General features: G+C 39.9%; 2 protein-coding genes across 3 annotated transcripts; one reads left to right on the forward strand and one right to left on the reverse strand.

Moving 5' to 3' along the window:
- The first annotated feature begins 977 nt into the window (after nt 1-977).
- LOC149821393 (putative protein phosphatase 2C 24) lies at nt 978-10,406 on the forward strand. Of its 2 annotated transcripts, XR_016426850.1 has the most exons (5): nt 980-2,152; nt 2,283-2,594; nt 2,691-2,796; nt 2,902-3,251; nt 10,196-10,406. XR_016426850.1 is itself a non-coding variant. In XM_089983812.1 (4 exons), the coding sequence occupies exons 1-4, from the start codon at nt 1,658-1,660 to the stop codon at nt 3,198-3,200; spliced, it is 1,212 nt and encodes a 403-aa protein (XP_089839938.1). In that variant the 5' UTR covers nt 978-1,657; the 3' UTR covers nt 3,201-3,333. The 2 variants fall into 2 exon arrangements, 1 of the variants encoding a protein (XP_089839938.1); XM_089983812.1 differs by lacking the exon at nt 10,196-10,406 and having other exon boundaries at nt 978-2,152; nt 2,902-3,333.
- An 8,755-nt stretch (nt 10,407-19,161) lies between these two features.
- LOC149821394 (uncharacterized) lies at nt 19,162-23,304 on the reverse strand. Its single transcript, XM_089983813.1, has 3 exons — nt 23,228-23,304; nt 20,570-20,726; nt 19,162-19,421 (listed from the first exon to the last, which is right to left on the reverse strand). The coding sequence occupies exons 2-3, from the start codon at nt 20,723-20,725 to the stop codon at nt 19,374-19,376; spliced, it is 204 nt and encodes a 67-aa protein (XP_089839939.1). The 5' UTR covers nt 20,726; nt 23,228-23,304; the 3' UTR covers nt 19,162-19,373.
- Between the last annotated feature and the right edge of the window lie 1,647 nt (nt 23,305-24,951).

Here is a 24,951-nt window from a genome sequence, read left to right on the forward strand (position 1 = left end):
AATAAATAAATCGTGTATTATTAATTAAACATAATTATAATATCTCTTACATATAAATGAATATACTGAAATTCTAACCTATAATTGATTGACTCGTTGAGATATTCTAGTATTAAATATATTTTGAACGGTTTCAACATCTCGGTCCGAACCTAGACTATGATTCGACCCGGGTTGCATGGCAGTCAGGTCTAAGAGCAGTTTCGTCATTAAAAGTCAACAGCCAATTTTGTCCTTCCATGGCATGATCCCCGAACGTCCCCTCCCGTCAACGGTCAAACGTACCAAACGCCCGACTCAAGGGGTCGGACCCGAAAACGTATTAAATCCACCGCTATTATTTTACTTACACGAGTCGGGCAGCCGACGAAATGACAAAACAAGCCCTTGACGGCAATCCGAAAAACCGAAAGGTGCATTAAGATCATTTCACCGAAAGAACTGGCGATAACTGTGGCAATATCGTCATTTCGCTTCGTCAGTCGTACCACCATACGTGTCCCTCAGAGACGAGCGAAGGATGCATGTGGGACCGGATGTCCTTCCATACGTGTCCATTTGAAATCTACCGCCACGCAAGTTGGACCCACACGTGTCCGTTGGGGGCCCCACCTTGGAGCCGAACCCACAAGGTATTAATATTTTTTTAAAAAAAAAGTGAAGGATCTCTTGCCACGTGTCCAGAGGAATGATAAAAAAAGAAATTGGGTTACCGAATAAAGCGAAGCATCGTTGTGGGGCCCGCAGGACCACATGCGTGTAAGGATTAAAGAAGGGAGAAGGGCTGCAGCGGTCGTGCGTGGGAGAGAGCTATTGGTACACGTGGTCGGAGGGGATTAGGAGAATACGGACGGCTGGGATTGGCTGAGGCTAACACGTCACTGCCCGGACGGTGACGGGCAGGCTGCCCGCGGATGGATGGGCGTCGCTCTCCCTCGTGCGGCCTCTCTCTGTAAAAAGGGGTCGATCTCCTTAAAGAGAGAGGGAGAGGAGGGGAAGGAAGAAGAATGAGCAGGAGGAAGAGGACGTCTCTATTTTCTCGATTGTGATTTTCGTTGTTTGGGGTTTTTGGGATTTTCTTCGGGTCTCAGAGGAGGTCGGGGAAGGAAAATCCTTCGTTTTTTTTTCCGGCTCCCCCGTTTGGTGGAGAGGAATCCGAGGTGCTTACTCTGAGCTGTGGGAGGGAAAAAATCGTTTCTTTCGGGTATGGTTTGTTTGGAGGGTTACCGGAGAGAGAGATTCATGGGTTTCTGTTGGAAACTGTGGAGGAAATAGCGTTCTTTCCGGTTCTGCGTTTGGTGGGAAGCGATCGGGAGGGAAGTAAGTTTTGGAGAGGAATCCGTGCGAACTTTAGGATCTTTATGATAGAGTTTTGTTCTTCACGTGTTTTTTTTTCAGGTTCTAGGGTTTCCGAATCGAAAATTGGAGTGGGGCAAATCTTGCATTTGACGCCGGAAATTTGGTGTTGTACGGGCTAGGGAATTGAATTTCTTTTGAACGATTCTTGTTTGGAATTTTTTTTGGTTTATGCGGCCGGTATCCCGGAAGAAATCGGAATTTTGACGTGAAAAAATAGCTGGGTGTTTTGAATTAGGGGTTTCTTCCGTCAAGAAAAGATCGGTGTTTCTTTCTGCGTCCGGTTTTTCGGGGAGTTTTGATGGCGGAAATCTGCTGCGGGGTGGTGAGCGATGGGGAAACCATGCCAGAGTGCGGGCCGAGCTCGAGGGCGGCGAGGAAGAGGCGCATGGAGATCCGTCGGTTCAAACTCGTCACCAACGTCCCCGCAGCACCGCCGGATCTCGCGATGAAGCGGCAGAAAGCGGGATCTCTGGCCGCGCCGCGCGAGTGCGGTAACGCCTTCGAGACGTGCAAGGAGGTAGTTCCCGTTGAGGACGGCAATGACGCGGAGGCTGTCGCTCTCGAATGGACGAAGAACGCCTCTCCGGAGAGGAAGGACGCCGGCGGGGATCCTGCTATCCCATCGGAGATCGACGGTCGTTGCCCTAGGTTCGGCACATCGTCCGTTTGTGGCCGGCGGAAAGAAATGGAAGACGCTGTGTCGACGGTTCCGGCGTTCTTTCGGGGCCGGAGCTCTAATTCGTTGCCCGGATGTCATTTCTTTGGCGTCTTCGACGGCCACGGTTGCTCTCACGTAAGTGAAGCGAGTAATTCTCTTCTTAATCGAGAGTTAATCCGAGATTCTCTGGTAGAACGTAAAATTCCCCAATTAGGGGGCTTGTTTCTTTATTTTTAGGCTAACATCCCATTCAATCTTCCGGCAGGTAGCATTATCTTGCAAGGATCGGATGCACCATTTGGTCGCAGAAGAGCTCGAGTCCTCGCCGGAGAACGCTCCGGGATGGAAGAGCGCGCTGGAGCGGAGCTTCCTGCGAATGGACGAGGGGGTGACGCACGAGCTCCCCGGCAACATCGAGTGCCGCTGCGAGATCGGGACGCCCCAGCGCGAGGTCGTCGGCTCGACGGCCGTGGTCGCCGTCGTGAGCAGCAGCCAGATCGCCGTCGCCAACTGCGGCGACTCCCGTGCTGTCCTCTGCCGGAACGGGGCGCCCGTTCCCCTTTCCTCCGATCACAAGGTGCGTGGATCCTCTCTTTTTTTTTTCGTTGTCATCCCACTCTTCTCCGGCGAGCTTGGGTCTGACGTTTCGTTTTCTTTGGTGGTGGTGTTGCAGCCGGACCGGCTGGACGAGCTTCTCCGGATCCAATCGGCCGGAGGACGTGTCATCTTCTGGGACTGCCCACGCGTCCTGGGCGTGCTCGCTATGTCCCGCGCTATCGGTAATTCACTCATTCAGATTTTTTTTTTGTCCCTTCGTTCTTTTTCGGGATTTCTGTGTTTCTCGTTCGTTTGGATGTCATAGAATCCCCATTTATTGTCTTTAGGGGACTGTTATCTGAAGCCGTTCGTGACGTCGATGCCGGAGGTGACCGTTACGGACAGGACGGACGGCGACGAGTGCCTGATCCTGGCGAGCGACGGGCTGTGGGACGTGATGACCAACAAGGAAGCTTGCTCGATCGCGTCCCGGTGCCTCCAGGGTGCGGTCGAGGGGGGAGAGGACAACGCCGTCCCTGACCACGCGTGCACCATCGCTGCCACCCTCCTCACCAGGATGGCCCTCGTCCGGCAGAGCTCTGACAACGTGAGCGTCGTGGTGGTGGATCTCAGGCGGAAGCCATGATTCTGTACGTTTGGTTTTTGCTGCCTCTTCCTCCCCGGGAGAAGAAAAAGGGTAAGCAAAGGAATTTGATTATTGAACGCTTGTGTTGTATGGTCCCTTTCTTTGGTTCTAAAAATAGAATTCATTCCTGCCACTAATTGTCACGGGCTTGGGCTGAGAAGCTTAAAAAAAAAGGTGAAAACACGGGGATTTGAACCTGGGCCTTCATCTTGGCACAGGACTCCGCTTACCACATGGCGAATGAGTCACGTTAAATACACCTGCAGGGTTGGATTTGCGAGGTTTTACATATTCTAGTGGGTTTTGAACTTGCAACGTCCCAACACAGGGTTCCTTCTACCAAGCAAGCGGGTATCAAACATGTTATTTTCTTTGATAGGCAAGCTGGGTTAGGCAGACTCTCACCAATTACACAACACAACATACCATTGGGTTTTGAACTTTTTAAGTTTCAACACATGGTGACTTGCACCAGCAGCTCCTACCAAACAATCGGAGCCCTCATTGTTATATATGTACAAGGAATTCATAACATAATATAATTACAAGAAACTTCTCGCAATTCCTAAAGGTTCACTTATTTCATGATATGGAGATGACTAAATCGGGATTGTACTTTTTTCTATTTAGTTACATGGAGAAACTTGGTAACAGGTAGGTCAACCCTTAGGGGGAGAAAACTCTGTGCCCTAGGCTTATGCAAGAAGGTGAGGCCCACAGGATTCGAACCTTGACCGCCCGTATGATAGCCAACCTCCAATCCCACTATGCAAAACCCTTTTGGGGCAGCAAATCTACATCACAATTACGGATAACGTTATTACAGTCTACCTCAACTTGGTCCTCTTATCTTATTGCAGTCACGGTTAAGACTCCAAGCTACATATGTGACAAAGCAACGATGAACTCATCTTTTATATATATATATATATATATATATATATATATATATATATATATATATATATATGAGTGACTGTGTAAACCACAATTTTCATGGATTTTGTGTTTTTTTCTCTTAAATCTAACCATAGGGATATGATCTACATGCTTGGTTTTATAAGAACTCACTCTTGAATCATCTGATTTTGATGAATAACAAGATTTTTTTAAAGCTTTAAAATCAATAGCTCATAATCTTCATAAATATTCAAGCATTCAAAAATTGTATTTTTTCATCAAAAATTTTCCAATGGTTGATTCCTAGCAAATTTACCATGCCAAGCACATCCACATGGTTGGATTTGCAAAATAAGTATTGGAAATGCCTATATTTAGAGTTCTCATTCTAATTTGGATTTGCAAGTGTTGGAAATGCTCATATTTGAGTTCTCATATTCTATTGATTATATATAAAAAGCTACTACTGAAGGTACAAAACTAATGAGCTAGAAATCATAAGTGCAAGTTGTATCGACTCAATCTAACTACGATTTGTTTGCTAAGGAACAAGCACTATAAGAAAAATGTTAATTAGCGACGAAAATTTGTAATGAAAATAATTCATCGCAATTTTGCGACGAATTAGCGAGAGAAAATTAGTCATTCCTAAAATTGAAATTAGTTGCGAAATTTGCGACGAAAATATTCTATCTCAAAATCCGTCGCTAATTAGCGACAGAAATGTTTTGTCTCAAACTCCATCGTAACTTCGCGATAGAATTTTTTCGTCGTTAATCCGTTGCTACTTAGCGACGAATTTTGAGACAGAATATTTTCATCGCTAATTTTTAATGTAATACAATGCAGCTAGGGCACAAAATTAACTTTGTTTTCTCTCTCTCTCTCTCCCCTCTTCCATCGACCGCCACCGCGCTGCTCGGCATCTTTGCCCCGCTCTCCGGCGACCCACCGACAGCTCCCTTCGAAGACCTTGCCAGCCTTCCTTCGTCGTTCCCCCTTTGTCGTCCCTTTCCCTCAGTTGAGTCGTCTCTCCCGCTCGTCGTATTCTAGCCACCCAACGTCAGTGACCCCCACTCCACGTCCGGCCCACTCTCTCTGCCTCACCGGCAACTCTACCTCCCTCTCCGGCAGCCTCATCGTGCCTTTAAAAGGGCACAGAGGGCCAAACATTCTCTGCCTTCCTCCTCTCTCTCCACGACTGTGCCTCCCCTCTCACCGTTGCCCTCGTCCCTTTTCGCCTTCTATCCTCTCTCGTCCGACCTCCAGCCTCCGGTCGACAGCAGTCGAAGTTCCCCACCACCACCACCTGCGACCCTCACTGACCTCCTCTTCTTCCTCCCCCTCTCGTCTTCCTCCCTCTCTGGCAGCCTCGATCGCTCTCTTCTCCCCTGACCCACGCTGGTGACGTTGTCGACGGTCGTCCTCCTGTTCCGATAGCCTCGCTTTGTGATCGGATCCCCTTTGCCGGTGAGTCTGCAGGTATACTCTCTCTCTCTCTCTCTCTCTCTCTCTCTCTCTCTCTCTCTCTCTCTCTCTGGCAGGCAGTAGCGGAGCCCCTGCCGCCTCTTGATGGGTTGTTGTCCTTGCCGTATATAAATGTGCATTGCAGGTGCGTAGCAGAGCAAAATGCGTGATGCTTAATGCTAAGCATCGCATGCAGCTTAAAATACCATGCGAAAATAAACAAAAAAAATGCAAATGCAAATCGGGTAAATACCCGTGCTGAGTAAGTGATGCAAGTGCATCACATGTTATTTACTTTCTTTGATGCAACACTTTCCTGCTTACACACTCACTTAGTTGTGGATCTCTAGAACTGTTTTGCTGAAGTTTGGAGGTCATGCTGAACATGATTTGAATGTATGAGAATAGAAGTGCTCTTATTTATATAGTTCAGATTTCATGCTAGTCATGATAGTAGTTAGCGGGATATTGGAGTATGTTTATTGTAGGTACATATTTGACATTGTTGTGATATGAATGATTGAATGTATTGCAATGTTTGACATGACTATCCATGCATGCATGAAGTTATTTTTTATTTGATTATATATTCCATGTAAAATTGTATCATGAAAACATGCTTAAATTGAATGTATCATGTTTGTGAATGTAATTTCATATTTCTAAATATCCTTATGATATATATATATATATATATATATATATATATATATATATATATCAAATCATTATATCCACCAATAATGCATGATAAATTTAATTTTTTTACATCAACACATTATTATGATTCTCTTTTAACTGGCGAAGATAATATTTGTAACATTATAGGATAAAATGACTGTAAACTGTGAATGGATGTACCGTAGGATAGTTGATAATGAGGTATCGCTTGAATATATGGATGATGTTGACAGTTTTATTGAATTTGCAATGACAAGTGTTTGTACAGTGGATCCCATCGATCGGATCAGGTGCCCCTGCACGATGTATAAAAATAATCGATTTGTAGAACCTCATGGCGTTAGACATCACATATACAAAAAGGGTTTTGTGAGTGGTTATCATAATTAAATGCTTTATGGTGAAGAATTTTAGAATAATTTTGACGCACAGGTTGATATGATGCACGATAATCTACATATGGATTTGATATTTGATGTCACATGACCATAACTGGGTTCTGATATGGGTCTTAGTGATGTACCAACTCGGGTAGAGAAAAAAGCAGCAAACAATGCAGCTAGTTGATTTTATGACTTACTTAGAGATGTTGATGAGCCACTGTGGAATGGTTGCGAGAGTCGCACTATCATGTCTGTAGTTCTTTAATTACTTAATTTGAAGTCAGAGTATAATTTGAGTCAATCATGTTTTGACCGTCTATGCTCTATTGTGAAGAGTATGTTGCCCAAAGATGAGAAATTGCCACAAAATTTCTACCGTGCGAAGGTTATGGTCAACGCTCTAGGTATAGGCTATCGAAAGATAGATGTTTATCCAAATCACTGCATGTTGTATTTCAAAAATCAAGAAAATAATAAATCATATCCATCATGTGGGCATCCTCGGTTCAAGCCAAAGACAAGAGGCAATGCTAGCACGAGGTCACAAGAAGAGTCATACAAGTCACTTCGCTACTTCTCTCTCACCCGTAGATTGCAACGATTGTATATGTCTTCGAGGACAGCTAAACACATGAGATGACATACAAATAAAGATCATGCAAATAGTAAATATATTAGCTTTGCAAGTTCAACAAGTTTACTATACTTCATATCCGAATACAAGGAAGTCAAATAGAAATGAATGGTGGGCGATTTGCAAGGTAAAGTCTAAACTATACCTCGAGTATGATCAATTACAAAGAGACAAGATTGTTGAAGGGGGTGATTATTATCAATCAGATGATATGTATGATTTCTCTTATGGTCACGATATCACACATGATTTGCATGTCACATCTTCATTGTCCGATGACACACGTATGGAAGAATGTGATCTAAATGATATACCAAGTGGATGAGCATCCAATAAAGAAGAAGACGAAGAGGATGAAGAGGAGGAACAAGAATAATATGAAAGTTAAACAAGTGATGAGGAAACATACTTGAGCTAAAGAAATACAACTTGTAATACATACCATATCACTTTCTCATATGCTCTTATGTTTGTATTTGGGAGACCATGCTAGTCATGGTTGTAGTTAGCGGGATATTGGAGTGTGTTTGCTGCAGGTATATGTTTGACATTGTTGTGATATGAATGATTTTAATGTATTGTCATGTTTGATATGACTGTATGTCTGCTTGCATGAAGTTATTTTTTATTTGATTATGTATCCATGTTCATGAAATTGTATATCATGTTACATTTCATGCATTCTTAGCATGTACATGCATAGTTATAAAACTGATTTATGTAGGACCTTTAAATATTTACATTTCATACATGGTATGTACATGCTAAGATCAAGAGTTATGTAACTGATCCAAACAACATTTTCATTTGTTAGAATATGGTTTGTGGAGCTCACAGTGGTCGAACACCTAGTGGTCGATGACTAAGTAGAGGCTATGGGACATCATTAGGTAGATGTCTTTATGTTATATTTAAATATATGAATTCATTATGTTTTTTGCTTATATGTTGATATAAAAATTGTTACTTGTTAATCATTTTTATAGGATCCCAGCTCAGTGATAGTCAGTCTCAGCCTTCGTCTTCACATAATGCTTTAATAGGTATATCATTTAAATAATTATACAGTTGATTAGTTTATATATGCATTATATGAATTTCTAAATCATTGTTCTGTAAAGGATGTTTTGCCTGCACATGACTCATTTATACCAGCTACTTATACACATCATAAGACAATGCCGTATGCAGGGTCTTCTCAGTCTGACACATGACGACTCATTCAAAGGCTGCACAAAATCGATAGAAGATTCCTGATGCCCATCTACACACAGGTGGTTCTAGGAATTTTGGGAGCCACCAAAAGAAAATAATAACTCATTAATATATATTATCAAATTTATAAGTATTTTTGCATACTTTTTAATTATTTTTTTTATCATTTAACCTTGCAGAAAGTCGAAAAAGGAGACATTGTGCCTTACAATGATGTGTTTATTGAAACACATAAACGTAAGAGCACGGGAGAGTTCGTATCAGAGAAAACGAGAACGACAACAGTATGTATTTATTATATTAATAAATATTGTAATATATAAGTTACCATGAATTACATTATGATAAATATTATAATTCTTAATTATTAATTCATATTGTAATCATTACTTTGTAGGAGTCATACGAGCAGCAGATGATAGAGCAATATGGCGATGACTCCACTCAGCATCCGCCTTTTGATCCTGCAGCATGGGTGACTGCAACTGGTGAACCAAAAAAGGGTCGTGTATTCGGGTTTGGGAGTAACATGAACACTACACTAGTCGTTGCCTCCTGTAACCAGAGCTCTTAGAGTTCTCCCGCCAGCATCAACTCCCATCGTCCGATTGACCCTGCTATTTTCTGTGATGGTGTCTTCCAGCTTCTTCAGAACACAATGCATGACTTTTTATATTAAGTCATTCTCAACCTTCTCCATAATGAGTTGTGCAACTTTTTTCGGGACAGGGAAACTTCGTCTGCATTCAATATGAGCTCTGGTGCCCGTCAGGTATAAAGTTTTTTTACTGCCTTATAACATATATATGCATGATTGAATAACTATGCAAGTTTTTTAACAACCTTAGAACACATATAAGCATGATTTCATCACTATGAAAGTTTTTTTATTGCCTGATAACACATATGCATGATTGAATCACTATATTTTTTTTTGACAACCTTAGAACACATATATGTTTGATTGAATCACTATGAAATTTTTTTGACCGCCTTAGAACACATATATACACGATTGAATCATTATGAAAGTTTTTTCACTGCCTTATAACACATATATGCATAATTGAATTACTATGAAAGTTTTTTTACAACCTTAAAACACATATAAGCATGATTTCATCGCTATGAAATTTTTTTGACTGCCTTATAACACATATATGCATGATTGAATTACTAAAAAAGTTTTTTGACAACCTTAGAACATATATAAGCATGATTTCATTACTATAAAAAAATTTTGACTGCCTTATAACACATATATGCATGATTGAATCACTATGAAAGTTTTTTGACAATCTTAGAACACATATAAGCATGATTTCATCACTATGAAAGTTTTTGGACTGCCTTATAACACATATATGCATGATTGAATCACTATGAAAGTTTTTTGACAATCTTAGAACACATATAAGCATGATTTCATCACTATGAAAGTTTATTTGACAACCTTAGAACACATATATGCATGATTGAATCACTATGACATTTTTTTGACAACCTTAAAACATATATCTGCATGATTGAATCACTATAAATTTTTTTTGTCAGCCTTAGAACACATATCTGAATTTTGTTAAGGTCCTTCATTTTATTGCTAGTCTATATGTCATTCAGTCATGCTATTTTGATTGCCTTAGATTAGGTGCATTGCATATAATTTATTTCATTATATTTTGTTTATCAATACTAACATTTCGGTTCTCTTGTAGGATGTTGGAGATGATCAGCGTAGAGGAGCTGATGGAGGCATGGATAAAGGGGCAGATCGAGACAATGAAGAGGATGATGCTTCGAATCTTGGCGATGATTAGATTCATGTGTTGAATTTGTTTCACGTACTTGTTGTTTCAAACGAAACTCTTTGTATATGTTCACTTGTAACTAATTAGAACTTGACAAAGATTATAGTGGGTTGTTAAATTTGTTTCACTTATAACTTGTGTCAAATTTGTTTCACCTGATTTGTATATGTATTTTTTATATGTACTTTGTTTTTTATACACAGGTTATATAAATTATATAACAAGAAATTTTTTCTCGATATTTATATTTCAAATAAATTTTTTTATTTTTTAATTTTTTGACAGATTAGTGACGGATAATATTTGTCACAAATATTCATCATGAATTTAGCGACGGATTAGAGACGAATATTTATCTGTCTCAAAAACTAAATCAGTTGATGTTTTACGACCGAATGTAATTCGTCGTGAATCCATTGATAAATTGGCGACGAAATTTAGCGACTGAAACATATCTATCGTTAAATTTTAGCGATGGATTATCGACGAATATGTATCTATCGTAAAATCAAATCAGTCCTTATTTAGCGACGGATTAGCGATGGATCATGATATTTGTTAATCCATCGCCAATTAGCGATAAAAGTAGCGACAGATCAGTTCTGACGCTAATTAGTGTTCAAAAAATTTCGACGGATGCTATCCATCGCTAAGCCATCGGCAATCCGTCGCTAAACAGATTAGCGACGGATTATCGATGGATAGAGTTCGTCGCTAATCCGCAGAATTCTTGTAGTGAAGCCTTGGATTGTCCTTTACTATGTAAAAATGTAATCTTTTAAGTTATGAAATTTTGGCTTAGACCGCTCCTTTAAAAACCTAATTACTTGTCATAATTACACAATTCAAAACAAGTTTTTTTCTAAACAAACCGGGTCAATCACATGCATAACATTTGTTCTATAAAAAAAAATTAGAAAATTTTGAAGAAAAAAGTGATTTCTACTTATTAATTTTGTACCTTCATTAGTAGCCAATATTAACTCTATATATATTAGGAGTGTCAATGGGTCGATTTTACCCAGATCAAACCTAGACCAAACCCTATTGGGTTCGAGTATAGTGACAATTAAGAAGACTTGGTCAAGACCCGAAGGTTTGATTAATACATAGAACCGAGTATTGTTTGTGAAATTTTATATCGTACTCGGGCTTGACTCGAGTTTCGATTAAAACTTGTAATTTTTCAATGTAAAAATAATAATAAATATTATTTTATAGGGTATGGTCTGGTTCATGTAGTTCTTATCGGGTCCGGGTATGATTTCTCTTATAGTAGACCCGATTAGACCTGGGTCCAGACCTGATACCATACCCAAAAATCTGATTCAAGTCTAGTTCCACTTGAGTTCGAACCAAACCTGACCCATTGACATCCCCTACTATATATATATATAGCCAAAGAGCATTATGATGGATGGCCATGGCCCATGATGAAGGGGATCAGATGCATGTCTACCTTATAGCTAGGGTTGTCAACGGGTCAGACCTGGTTTGGTTCAAACTCAGTTCTGACATTGAAGTGCTGGTATTAGGTCTGAACCCACCATATAAAAACCAGAAGCGGGTCCTGTAAGGACTATTTAAACCAGACCCCGTTCATACCCTATAAAATAATATATATTTAAAAAAAATACTTCGATAAATTGCAAATCTTATTCGGAGCCCAGGTTAGACACCGGTTTGGTATGAAATTTCATAAACCATGCCTCAGTCCATATGCTATTTAGATGCTTCGGTTCTAACCCAGATTCTGGTTGGGCATCCTTCTTTATCACCAAGCCCTTGCCCTGTAGGATTTGGTACAGTTTCGGTCCAGGTCAAACCTGACCCGTCTAACATCCTACTTATAGCTAGTGATTTGGAAAAGATGTTAGCGTTGGAGGCAAGTGGTAATTAGGGTTGCGAACAGGTTGGATGTTGACACAAAAACGATGAAAGAATGTGTTCTGTTTTTTTTTTTAAACGGATTGAATCCCGAATAGACAATCACAGATTTAAACGGTTATAGTTGTGTAATGGCTACCCGGCCGGAATGATAAATATCTCAGCACCTACCTCTCCTGGATATACAAAGAGAGAACTCGATAATCACATCGAGGGATCTCCCTAAAGCACAACACTTTCCATTCTCCTCTATCTCATCTTCACTGCGCACACCATGTCTCAGATCCATAAGTGTAACCAAATGAAAAGCTTCAAGTTTCAGTTGGTGTTACAGATGAGCCGAGCCGAGCTTTACCTAATAAGCTCATGCCTCTAGCAAGAAGATTGGCTCATTTTGTTGCCTTGCCATACCGAAACTCGTGTAACATCTCTACACGATCTGCTACACCATAAGGACATCTCTCTCTCTCTCTCTCTCTCTCTCTCTCTCTCTCTCTCTCTCTCTCTCTCTCTCTCTCTCTCTCTGATTCAGAGCACCAGCATTACTGCTTCGCATTTATGAATCAAAGTTTCATTACAAAAACACACACTCAAGGGACGTTTGATTGCATTGACAGCAACTCCAACGCAAGTGGCGGATACCCAGGGCGCTTGCTACATGGCGTTCTGTGTGTCTAGTGGAACACCTTTTAGGTGTCTCATAGTGTTCTGCCCCCTAGGATTGAAAAAAAAAGTTTGGCTTGCCCAGGACAACTCTGTGCCCTGCCAGCAATGTCCAGACAGGACTGTTCTACACAGTCCTGTCCACACAATCAAATGCCCAATTAGGGTGTCTTTGATTGCAGTGGATCTCTAGGGGGATCCAGGGCCATGTTGATCAAGGCGTAGATCCATGCCTTGATCTGCCCATACTCAAATTGAGCACCCTCGTTTTAGGTCAAAACCCCTCAAATACATAGATTTTGTTAGGATTTGTGGCCATAATTGGCCGAATCCTTTAATTAAGGAATATAAATACTCCTTAATTGAGAGGATCCAGGATCCATAATGCCACAGTGATCTTGGATTCTACCGTGAAATTTGTAACAATCCAGATATGAATTAAAGCAAACTCACCATTCAAAAATTGAATGTAGCGCCGAGTCAAGTATGATCCAAACCCATTATCAGACCCATCTGCATCTCTATCGTTGAATGGTGTTTTGTACCCATTGACAATAGGATGGCTTAAATACTATTGAAGGCCCAAGCCTGGTTGGATACCCTACCATGGTGAGCCAGGGTTGCACCACATGCAACAAAGAATTTGCATTCATGCCGTCCATGCATGGTCGCACAGTTCGTTAGGGAACATCGTGATGTTTGGAAGCTCCAGATGTGGCGAGGTCGATTCTCGTTGGGGCCAAACCTGCGATAGATATAGAGTAGCACCGTGGCGCTAGCTCACTCTCCCAAAGTTTATCATAAGGGCTGGTAAATGTGCCGAACGAACTGAACACAGCTTCTTGGCTCACTTACTAGTGGACCCAGCTCGGGTTCGGGGCTAGGAGAGCTAAGTTTGAACTGGCTGGGATTTAAAAAAATAAATGTCACATATTTAAGGGGCCTTTGATTGATAGAGCAAAGCTGCTTGGGACGGAAGCAGTTCAGGTCATGCTGAACATGAGCTTTTTTTGCTCATGCCAACATCGTGGCCGTCCGTTTTGTATTTCGAAAAGTTAAAAAGTCAATAGAACAGTTATATGCTACGTGGCATTCATCCAAAATGCAAACAGACGGCCACGATGTTGGCATTAGCAAAAAGCTCATGTTCAGCATGACCTGATCTGCTTCCACTCGGGACAAGGCAAGCAGCAGTTTGGCTTACAAGCAATAACTTTAGAGTCTTAATCCTATTGCTTACAACTTTGAAACAATTATTTATTTTGTAAAATGAACCAGCTCGAGTTTGAATCCATAGGTTAGAGTCCAAATTCTACTGTTTTCAGCTCCAAAAAAAATGTATTTTTGAAACTGAGCTAGCTCTTGATTATCTTGGGCTCCCCCTGATTGACCCATGAGCTTAACATCCTTGCCCACAAGGATAACCAAAGAAAACTTCCTTGCCCACCAGGAAATACACTCAGCTTTGGCCTTGCAGCAGAGGAAGCAGACCTGTGGGTTTTGAACTCACAACATCCATTCAGCTTTGGTGACGTTCATGAGTTGCCCCTACCAAGGGAGCCAAAATCCATCTTACAACAAAGATTTGATCCAAAGGCAGGAAGAATCCACTCTAACCATGTCTTTATCTAGTGGTAGGCAACAGATTGACGGTCGGGCCAGCCCGGTGAGAAAACCACGGCCCACAGCCTGCCGGTTAGGCCCACGTCCAGGCAGCCTGCATGCCGACCCGGTTCGGGCCAGCTTGGGCCTAATTTATAGGTCCAAGCTCACCCCTATCTTTCTCCATTCCACTTGCTCTTAACGCTCCCAACTATTCAACTAGGCACTGTCCAAATCCACAACAGAAGTAGCAAGCACAAGTGTACAAAAACCTTCAGTCATGGAAGGGTTCTGACTACACAGACAACAAGAATCCCCACATTGTTAATAGGGATGCAAATGGATCTGTTCAGCAACAGCTAAATAAATGGGGAGTCGGATCTGGACCAGATCCAAAACAGCCAAAAATTGCAAAACCTCACTCCTGAATCTGGCCTATTTGCACCCCTAATTGTTATAATCGACACATCGTTAGAATAACAAACAACAAGGTCACCTTGAACAAATTACCTATGATAACTCAGGGTATGTTTGATGCGCTGTTCCCAGCGAGATTAGGACGGAAATCTAGCTGGGAACAGTGATTTCCAAAAAACGTTGGACTCAGCGGATGGCGTTTTACGCGTCTGCTGCGTCTAAATTACTATGTAATTTTTGTTCCACCTCCCCCCTGTTATAAAATGAACATGAACAGAGGGGACGAAAAAAATAATGCGGGCTCCACTGGAGCGGCGGGTGGCGGCACCACCGCCTCCGTTCTCAAGAGGGGGCATCCCTTCGGCAGCACAACGGTGCTTTTCAGGACCCGTCTTCTCCTCCCTCTGGATACCCAGAACCCCTTCCTCTTCCCTTGCGTGTCGTATCTCCTTTGGCAATGGTCGGCCCGCACTGTATCCGGTAATCTCTCTCTCTCTCTCTTCTGACCGGCTGACCCTTTTCCGGTCAGCTATCGCCGATCGGAGAAGGGTCTTTGGCTGGCCCTTTTTTGGCCGACCGTTCTGCCCCCTCACCCCCCGGATTTGTATTCTTAATCCAGCCGAGGCCGTCGAAAGAACTACATGAGTTGGGTGATCGGATCGTTTATTCAATTTTGGCACCGCTGCATCGATCTATGGTTTAGGGTTTTGGGGAAGAGATAATAATGGGGTTGCGTTTGCGACATTGTAGAGCATGTTGCGTCTGACAATTACATGAATGCCTTCAGTGGGTTAGTATTTGAATTTCCTTCTATGCATTTGATTCCCACTTGAGAAAGTTGGTATACTTTGTGACATTTGCATTTGTTTATATCAAGTTGCTCACTCATATTACCATGTTAGGTTTTTTATCTGCTTCGATGATATTATCTTCATTTTTTTTCACTTCAAACTTTAGTTGATCGATAAACTTCTCTTAATGTTGGTGATTTTCATGTTGGTGTCCTCAAGATTTTTTCTTTGTGATTGTTTGTGTTTATATGAGGCAATGACAGGGCTGCACTCTTTTTCAAACACCCCATTCTGGCTTTTTCATGATGTACCCATTTTCTAAACTTTTGTATTTATATAAATTGATGTGAGGATTTCATTTTTTTTTCTTCCAATATATCCACTTTGGCTTTTTTATGATAATGTGCCCACATATTAAGAAAAAGTAGGATAAGTTGAGAAGGTGCACTGTAGAGTACAAATCAATTTCCCAAGTTATCCTGGTCGAAAATGGCTTCTTTAGTGAGAGTATATGTACAAATGCCTGAAAAAAGCAAGGGTGTTTCCATGAGTTAGCAAGGGTGTTTCAATTTCCCAAATTAAAGGATTGATTCTAAGGCTAGGTGAGCATAGAATATTTACTGCATCTCTTTCATGATGAGGTGTCTGGTGCAGCCCATCACACTCTTTCGTGTTTCTTTTCTCTTAGATTCAGATTTTACAACCCCCACAAAAGAAAATAAAGAAAAGAAGGTATCTCTAACTATGCTGTGTGATTTGATGAAAATACAATTACTTGCTTGGTGTTCCAGGTTGATTTCTCCTCTTCTTTTGAGGTGTACTGGTTGTAGCAGGTGTGCTTGATGCCTGCTGCTTGACTTGGCTGTACGAAGAGCCAACACAGTTCTCTTTCTTCTATGATTCCAAATGATATATTTGAAGAAGGACCAGATGCCATCTTCTCTTCTTCTTCTGCAGCTCCTGCTCCTCCTCTTTCTTCTTCTTCTTGATTGATGGGTATCTTCTTCTCACACCGTTTTCACCTCAAATTATCGTACACAGAAGGGGAGCTCTTGCTTCTGAAAGGAGTGAAGTGAGGGAAAAAAAGATACGATGTGAAGGCCTCTAAAAAATCTTTTGGACTACAAGCATCCTTGTCAATGCTACTATTCGAATTTCAAAAATGCTCTTATCTACCTTATTTTTCATTATTTTCAATATAAAAATATCTGTTATTTTTCATATTGTCGAAATAAGTTGGTGTTACAAATACCCTTTTTGTTCTCACTATAAGGTGGATAATATTCCATACACCAACACTATATTCTCTAGACAAAGCATCCACTTATTGTAATTTTTCTGATGTTGCTTATTTTAGCAAGGATGGTGATCATGATTCAGTAACTAAGATGAAGGATGTTGAGGAGGCTTTAGAGGCCAAACAAAAGGTATTGTCGGATTGTGAATTTAATATAAATTCAGGTTTTTGCTGAAGGCATCTTGTATTGATTAATGATATGAACATCATCTTATTATACATCTTACCAGTTGGTTTTTTGAAATGCAGCAAAAGTCATCGTTTGAGCTTTCAGGGAAACTCGTTGAGGAAACTAACCGAGTTAGGGGTGAGAATTCTAATGATTCAGTCTCTTTGTAGAAGTATTTTGTGAATAATGATGTTTTTGCATAATTGAGATGAATGTTCATTGATATGTCAAATTAATGAAGAATTCAATATTATAATGCATTTTCCTGTAATTCACCATCTACAATTCCCAGCAGGAATTTACAGGTTGGTGGCCTCTGAATCCCATGGAGTTTATCCATTTCAGGCGTTCAAAATGTTTTATCCTCTTTGACTAAGCAGAGATGATCCAGTCATTGGTGCTGGAAGTGATGTGGGTGCCATTCTAGTCGATGGACTGGGTGATATGATATTGCTTGAATCTCCAGAACAGGACTTTGATTTTTTGAGGAGCACATCATTCAACTTACTGCAAGGCTGCGAAACACATAAATGGTAGGTTTATGGATGCCCGTGAAATTATATCGTTTGTGTCAAATGCAGCAGCTGGATTTGTCATTGGCAAAGGTGGTTCAACAATCTTCCAGTTGGCTTTACAATCTGGAACTCGTGTTCAGTTGTCCCGTAACAATGAATATTTTTCAAGAACAGATAGAATCATTATGATAATTGAAAGTGTTAGTGAGATACTTAGTGCAATTCAAAACTGCCGAGTGAGGGTACCATTGTAATACAAGCTTTTTTTTATTATTGCTGGCATGGTTGCACAACAATTGTGAATTCAATATGAAATTTGTATATTTTTCTTGATAAATTTATGTTATTTAGTTACATGTCAAAGATGGTGATGATGTGGATTCTGTGTCAAAGTTAAGACTTGTACTCCCAAATAGTGCATGATAAACTAAAATAATGTTTTTGTTGTTATCAGTCATGAATGAAACATTCTTTAGTTTTTAGATCCAATCCAAGATTTTTAGATTTTAAACTTTTTTGGATGTTATGTATTTGGATCCAATTTGATATTCCATAATAAACTTGTTAAAACATGTAAAATGGCCTGGTTGGAAAAGGACTTGATATATTGATAATGAAAGCATAACTAACAATGCAATCATTATGTTTTTTGAAACCTCCACAGGTAGAGTGATGGGAATCTTAAGTCCATCTTTTGAAACCATATAGCAAACCACTTAGAACTTGAATATATTGGTTGATAATCCATATTAGGATCAAAAATCCATATTTAGGGCAAAATCCATTTAGATATCTATATTTGCGGCAAATATCAAATTCAAAATCTATATTCAGGGCAAAATCCAATTCAAGATCCATATTTGAGATTCATATCCAAAACAAAAATCCATATTCAGGGCAAAAATCTCATTCGAGATCCATATTCAAGGCAAAAATTTAATTTGAAATCCATATTCAAAGCAAAAATCCATATTCAGGGCAAAAATTTCATTAAATATCCATATTTGAGGCAAAAATTCAATTCTAAATCTATATTCAGGGAAAAAATTCATGATTTTAGATATAATTGCGTAATTGAATCCATATTCGGGCAAAAAAACATAATAAACTTGTTAAAACATGTAAAATGGTGAACAGATCAGGTCATACGATCCAAAATGAAGTAATTTGACCCATTATTCATGATTGTCCAAGTTGTTCGCACATTGTCATCAAACAACAGACATTTAGAACATAGCATTTGTGTACAATCTAAACAAACGTTGGACTTAGAACTTGGAACAATTGTTACAGAACAAACAGAACCAATGTTATGTTTCATTCTTTTTGTTCATTTTGTCCAAACCTAGACAAGCCATCAAACATGCCCTCATGGTGCGGGGCAGACAAGTGAGGATGGGACTCATCAACTTCAATATCATATACTTAGATGACAGTACCTCAAGATATGAACGGCGATGGCATCATGCAAGCTGAACTTCATGAATCTAGCAGCAAAAGATTTTACCTCAAATCTTGAGTTGCCAAACAAGGATAAGAACATGCACTGATATCACATTTCTAAGTAAAGTCACAAAGAAAAATCCAATTATTCCAGAAACCCTATAGCAGAAATATCACAACTTTAGTTCCAGAATGAAACATTATTCAAAAAGAGAAAAAATAAATCCACAGATTTAGATATCAAAGTGCTCCGAAGTAGCAGCTAAAACCATCTGTTGTTCGCTCGTTTCAACCTCTGCCCTCATTCCTTCTTCCCAATCCCTAGAGCCATGTGATATATCCCACGAACCTGGCACGCAAAGGACACGCCAAAAAGAAATTTTTCATTAGAAAGAATAGAATCAGAGTATAACAGAATCTAATATGGTTCTGATCCATGATATGATATGGTGATACTTTTGTTTCCTTGGACCTACCTTAGATATAACCTTTCAGATGTGTTGGGTATAGTTTAACCATGACCAACATTAAGATGGTGAAAATCAGAACTCACAATTCATAAAAAAAAAAGACGGGTTAAAAATGGCTCTGGAGAGTCTTGCACACAGAGATCCCTGCTGGGCATGGAGGAAAGGACCTTGGCTTGGGACAGGGTAGTCCAAGAACTCAGGTATTCTCTAGAATCCACAAGGGAGGAATTGCAGATCAGAACAGCCTCAAAGGAGGCCAAAGAGAAGGTTGGCTCGGTCATTTGGCCAGGGAAGCAGAGGATGGGATGTTGGAGATGGGTGATAATTGTATGCACAGGAAAGGGTAAGGGCCAGCAAGTTGGGTTACTTTGCCATAATTGGCCAGACCAAAGGGGAAAGGGGCAGGGGTGAGAAGGAAGTTAGGTATCAGTTTACGAAGGGTTAGAGGTTGTCGGGAAAGGAGGAGCCATGCGGAGGGTCGGAAGGTTGAGAAGGGCCACATGGGGGCTGATGGAGGAGAATGTCTACAGACAGTGGGGGAGTGGTTGGGATCAGAGAGCTGGCATTGATAGAGGCAAGGGGTTGATGAATGGTGGTAGGTAGAGGAAAACGGTGAGGAGGAGAACTAGAGCAAGAAACAGAGGTAAGAAGGAAAGGGAGAGGGAGGAAGAGAGCGAGGGGGCGGGAGAGAGGGAAACGGGCAAAGGAGCCATCTCTTGGCATATGTATCTAATTTTTGAGTCAATTTTAACAAATGAAATTTGTATATAAAACATGCCGATCATGATCCAATGGCTAGTTTTCACTTGAGGTTCAGCTCTTTGTGAATCAAGAATGTACCACAATAAGCTATGACAGTTCACTGCCACAAAAAATGCAATAAAGATAAAATGTCCACATAAAACGGGAGAAATAACAGCTCACAGAAACAAGCTTCTTACATGCAGAAATAGAGGAACTCTCATCCAATAAGAGCAGATTTGGGATCACTAAAATGGAAAATTCATTAATATGGAGACAAACTTACTATCATAGTTCCACAAGTAACGGCAAAGGCAAGCGGAATGACGACGGAGGTTATCTTATCATATGGTCCTTTCAAGTGGGTGTACTTGTGAACACTCTGGTAATACTTTTGCTTCTCAAGAAGCTTCTCGCGAGGTCTGAATGGAGTCTCTGTCATCCTGCGACAGTGAATTCCATGGTGCCCAGATATGCAACAAGATGTGTTAGTTTCCAAAATTTCTCAACGTGAATTCTATAATCAAACAAAATAACATGTTATAAGAGTTGGAAAGTGCTTTGCGAAATTTTTCCATTTCATCAAGTGAATAGCATTCTTTCCTGAAACTGCAACATGTGACCACACTAATTCGAGAATTACCAATAAATGAAAGAGAACGATTCATGAATAGAAAAATTAACACTAGTGAAACAAAGAAAGCTAGAAGACTTCAGTAACCCTATCAAGGTGCTATAACACACTGTGGTAAAAAGCATGTCAGCAGATGCTCCAACTAACATAAAGAACAGATGTAATGACTTATATTATTGAAGGGTGTGAGATAAAACAAAACAAAACAATGGAAACCCAAAGCATGGGGTTCGATTGAGATACAGTTTCATAGCTACCGTCTGGGAGACCAAGATGGCCACATCAAGTCCCAAACATTGATGATAATTAAGGAAGCAATGTCACTATCTATTGGAAATAAATCATAAGTTGCATTTCAGAACTGCTCCAAGCATTGCAATCTAGGGTTTCGAAAACTAAAGATTCCAGAAATCAAACACAAAAATAGATGGAACACTGGAAGAGAATTTCAAAATCATAAATCTCCATCACAGAATAGGAAAGGGGAAAAGAAATCAACCGTGTGGGGGTCAGATCAAAAACCCTAATCTCGTGTCACAGGACCCTAGTTACATATTTAATAAACCACCAAAGTGAACAATAGATCCAAGAATCAGAAAATCACGATAAACAGAGGAAAAATCACAACAAAAAATGATTGACAGAGAGAGTATGTACTCTTCAGCTGAAGAGATCGACCAAGACGACGATTTAGGCAGTAAGCAACGTCCCTACAGAAGAGATAGAGAGATGACCCGACTACATCAGGTCTAATTGTGTTAACCATGTAAAAATTTAATTAATTTCCCCAATGGGCGACGTGTTCATTGATCCTTTTTGTGCTACATGGTTTATAAGGGGTTACAAATAGAATTGAACCAGATAGCCTATTCAAATTCAACACATTAATTTCAGACATGGATCTTAAAATAATCTTTAAATGCTTGAATTGGATTTGGACTTATATAACTAGATTATTCTTGACTCGTTTAGATCAGACCAATATTTTCAATCAGATATAAGATCAAACTGAATCAGTTTGCACTCATGACATGTACAACCTTTGTTCCCAACCAATTTGTTTATTTGATCCATACTGCCATATAAAATTTAAATCAAGATTCCATGACACTACATTGGATATAGTTCAGATCTAGACACAGACTCAAAGCTGCAGCTTAAAATGCGACTACTCAGGTCTATCATGAGCCATCCTGTATCTGACCTATTAGCACCCTCAGAACTTAGGATAGCCAAAACCAATGTTAGAAATGCTCAGTATCCAGATATTCACAATGAGGAAAAGTCACATGATAAATAAAGAACAATAGAAAAGATCTTGAGAAAATTCAGACCATAAGTAAATTTTAAAGATATATATAATTTAAAAAATATAAAACCTATGTACATACATAAAACAATTTATAACCAATATAAACAATTAAAAATGAGTAATATCATAATATTTTCAAAATATGCAATATCTTGAAAACTAATATAATTTTTCATAATTTTATCAGTTTTTGAATGATGAAATATCAACCTTTTCAAAATACCGCCGACATTTATAGTTATAACTATGGTAACAACTACACATCAGTAGGGTTAAGGATTTTTAAAAAAGGGCAACCCAACCCATGAAAATAGACCTACAATTAGGCCCAGGCAAGAGACATGCCTCTCAATTGGGCCCTAGCCCACCTGATCAGAAGCCGGCCTGACATTGCACATAAATCAGGTCATATTTTGGGATCTGACCCAGTAAGAAGCACACTTAGGCCTGAGCATGATTGTGTTTCAACCCAAAAGATTGATATCCAAATTAGAGATAGAAATCTACTGAACCAAAAGTAGTTTCAGATAACCAACAAATGCCCAAACAATAAAGAAAACACCGACCCATAAACAATGGAAAGAAAAAAGAAAGAAGGAAAACAAAAGGTTCTAATTCCATCCCTTGAATGCCAAGTAATTGTTCCACCATTAGCCCAAAAAGATTCTTTAAAAAAAACAAAAAAAAACGATCAGGATCTTCTTCTACGCCATGGAATCACTTCAAATATCGACCAAAAAACAGAAAAAAAAAGGGAAAACGATTCATGCTTCCCAAATCTCAAAAACTACAAGAAATTACAGAAGTTAGTGGCAAAGAAACAACAAACCTATCAACCAAATCCAAAGAACAAACAAAGCAATAAAACACCTAAACAACGACTGTGTAAACAAAGGAATAGCCAAGTTTTCACGCTAACAGATTCCCTAAAACCCTAAATCCAATCAACTAATTATCAAAAAAAATAGAAAGACAAGAAAAAGGGAGAAGAAATCGACCTCACTGAGAAAGCCGACGAGATAGACCGCTCGGTGGAGAAAAGCTTTGAAGGAGAAAGCAGAGCTGCGAGGCGATGGAGATGAAAAGTCACCGGTAGAGCCCTTTTATTGTGTGGATGGCGCTGCCAACGGGTCGGGTATCCGACCATTAGGACGAACCCTGACCCGCCCACATAACGTAAATTTTTTTTATTTATTTATAACCCAAACAAACCGCACCCAGCACGAAGACCTGACCGCGCTGGTTCAGCCTGCCATAGCTACGGTCGTCGTGTCACCAAGGCCTATGCTATGCGTTGGTTTGCGCAGAGGCGCTATGTCCATGAAAATCTAACCTTTACTGCCCGTCTAGCAGCCAAAGCCCCCACCATACTATGCCAAAAGCATCAATATAACACGTAGTTGGATTCAGGTTTAGAGAGTCACTATAATATTTTACTAGGAATGGACTGTTTGATTGTGTATTTTTGACTTAAAAATAAGTTTTTTTAGATGCTTGAATCTTTGTGAGAAATTTGTGTTGCCCATGTTTCCTATAAAATCATGTTGGATATTAGATTTGTATCAAATGTGATCATAGGGTCTCACATAGGAATACAAAAAGGCACACAATATAATGGTGGGCTGGTAACTCACCTATGAGTTAAATATCAGATTGAATTGGATTGAAAACCTCATTCAAGGCTTGGATAACAGCTACCTAGGAGAAGATTATATATTCCTAGCATATGCACATTGCATGTAGAGAGCCGATAAGGAACTCCTCATAAGCAGGTCGTTAATCATATCCCCACTTTCATTTTCCTCTCTTCCTCTCACTGCATACACCCTGATCCAAATTTCAACATTGGTATCGAATCTTGGATTATGTTGTGCACAGAGAATTGATGAACAGAAACTCAAAGACCAGTATGGACAGCCATCACCAAAAAACCCAAGAACCATCGGGCTCTGCAAAGAGTGATGCCCGAAAACACTGGCTGCAAAGGAGAGAGTATACCTCTGTCGGGCAACTGCTGAAGAGAGGCAGCCGCACAGGTCGACGGTGTCCTGTTGTTCATGCTGCGTGTGAGGAAAACCTTCACGGTTTTTCCAACCCACCAAGAGGTTCTCCCAATGCTCATTTCAAAGGTCAAGCTAATGCCAACATTGCATCATCCGACTAAGAAAAGCCAAGTCCAAAACCTATCATACCTCAACTTACTCAAGAACAGTATGACAAAATCATGGCAATTGCCAACTTAGATAACCAAACTCCATCACCCATGGTAATCTCATCAAACATTTTACTTGTTTATCTATGTCTCTGTTATCATCGCAAAATTTTACTTTTGCAAGTCAAACTGACCTTTGAAAAAGATTTTGAAAATAATTCGCCTTCGTTTTAAAATACGAAAAAAAATCGTAGAATGTGACTCGCCTGTCGGTACGAGATTCAACCATTCCTGCCGCCTTTACCAGGGGTAATTAAACCAATGATCAATCTAGTGCTTTGCTTTGCTCAACTTAACTAAATCATGTTCTATTCTTAAATGCACAAAAAATCAGGTATATGTTATGAATTTCTGAAAATGCAGATTTGAAAACATGATGTATGCTTCAGAATTTTGGATAATACTTGGAAAAGAAACACTTAGAAAATCATGAATCATGGTGAGAAAATATTTATGAAGAAATGCAGGTGCTTTGTGAAAATTGATTTATAAGGAATTTCAAATAACTTT

The sequence above is a fragment of the Nuphar pumila genome, chromosome 12 (assembly GCF_984573655.1).
Source record: "Nuphar pumila chromosome 12, dmNupPumi1.hap1.1, whole genome shotgun sequence".
Lineage (NCBI taxonomy): Eukaryota > Viridiplantae > Streptophyta > Magnoliopsida > Nymphaeales > Nymphaeaceae > Nuphar > Nuphar pumila.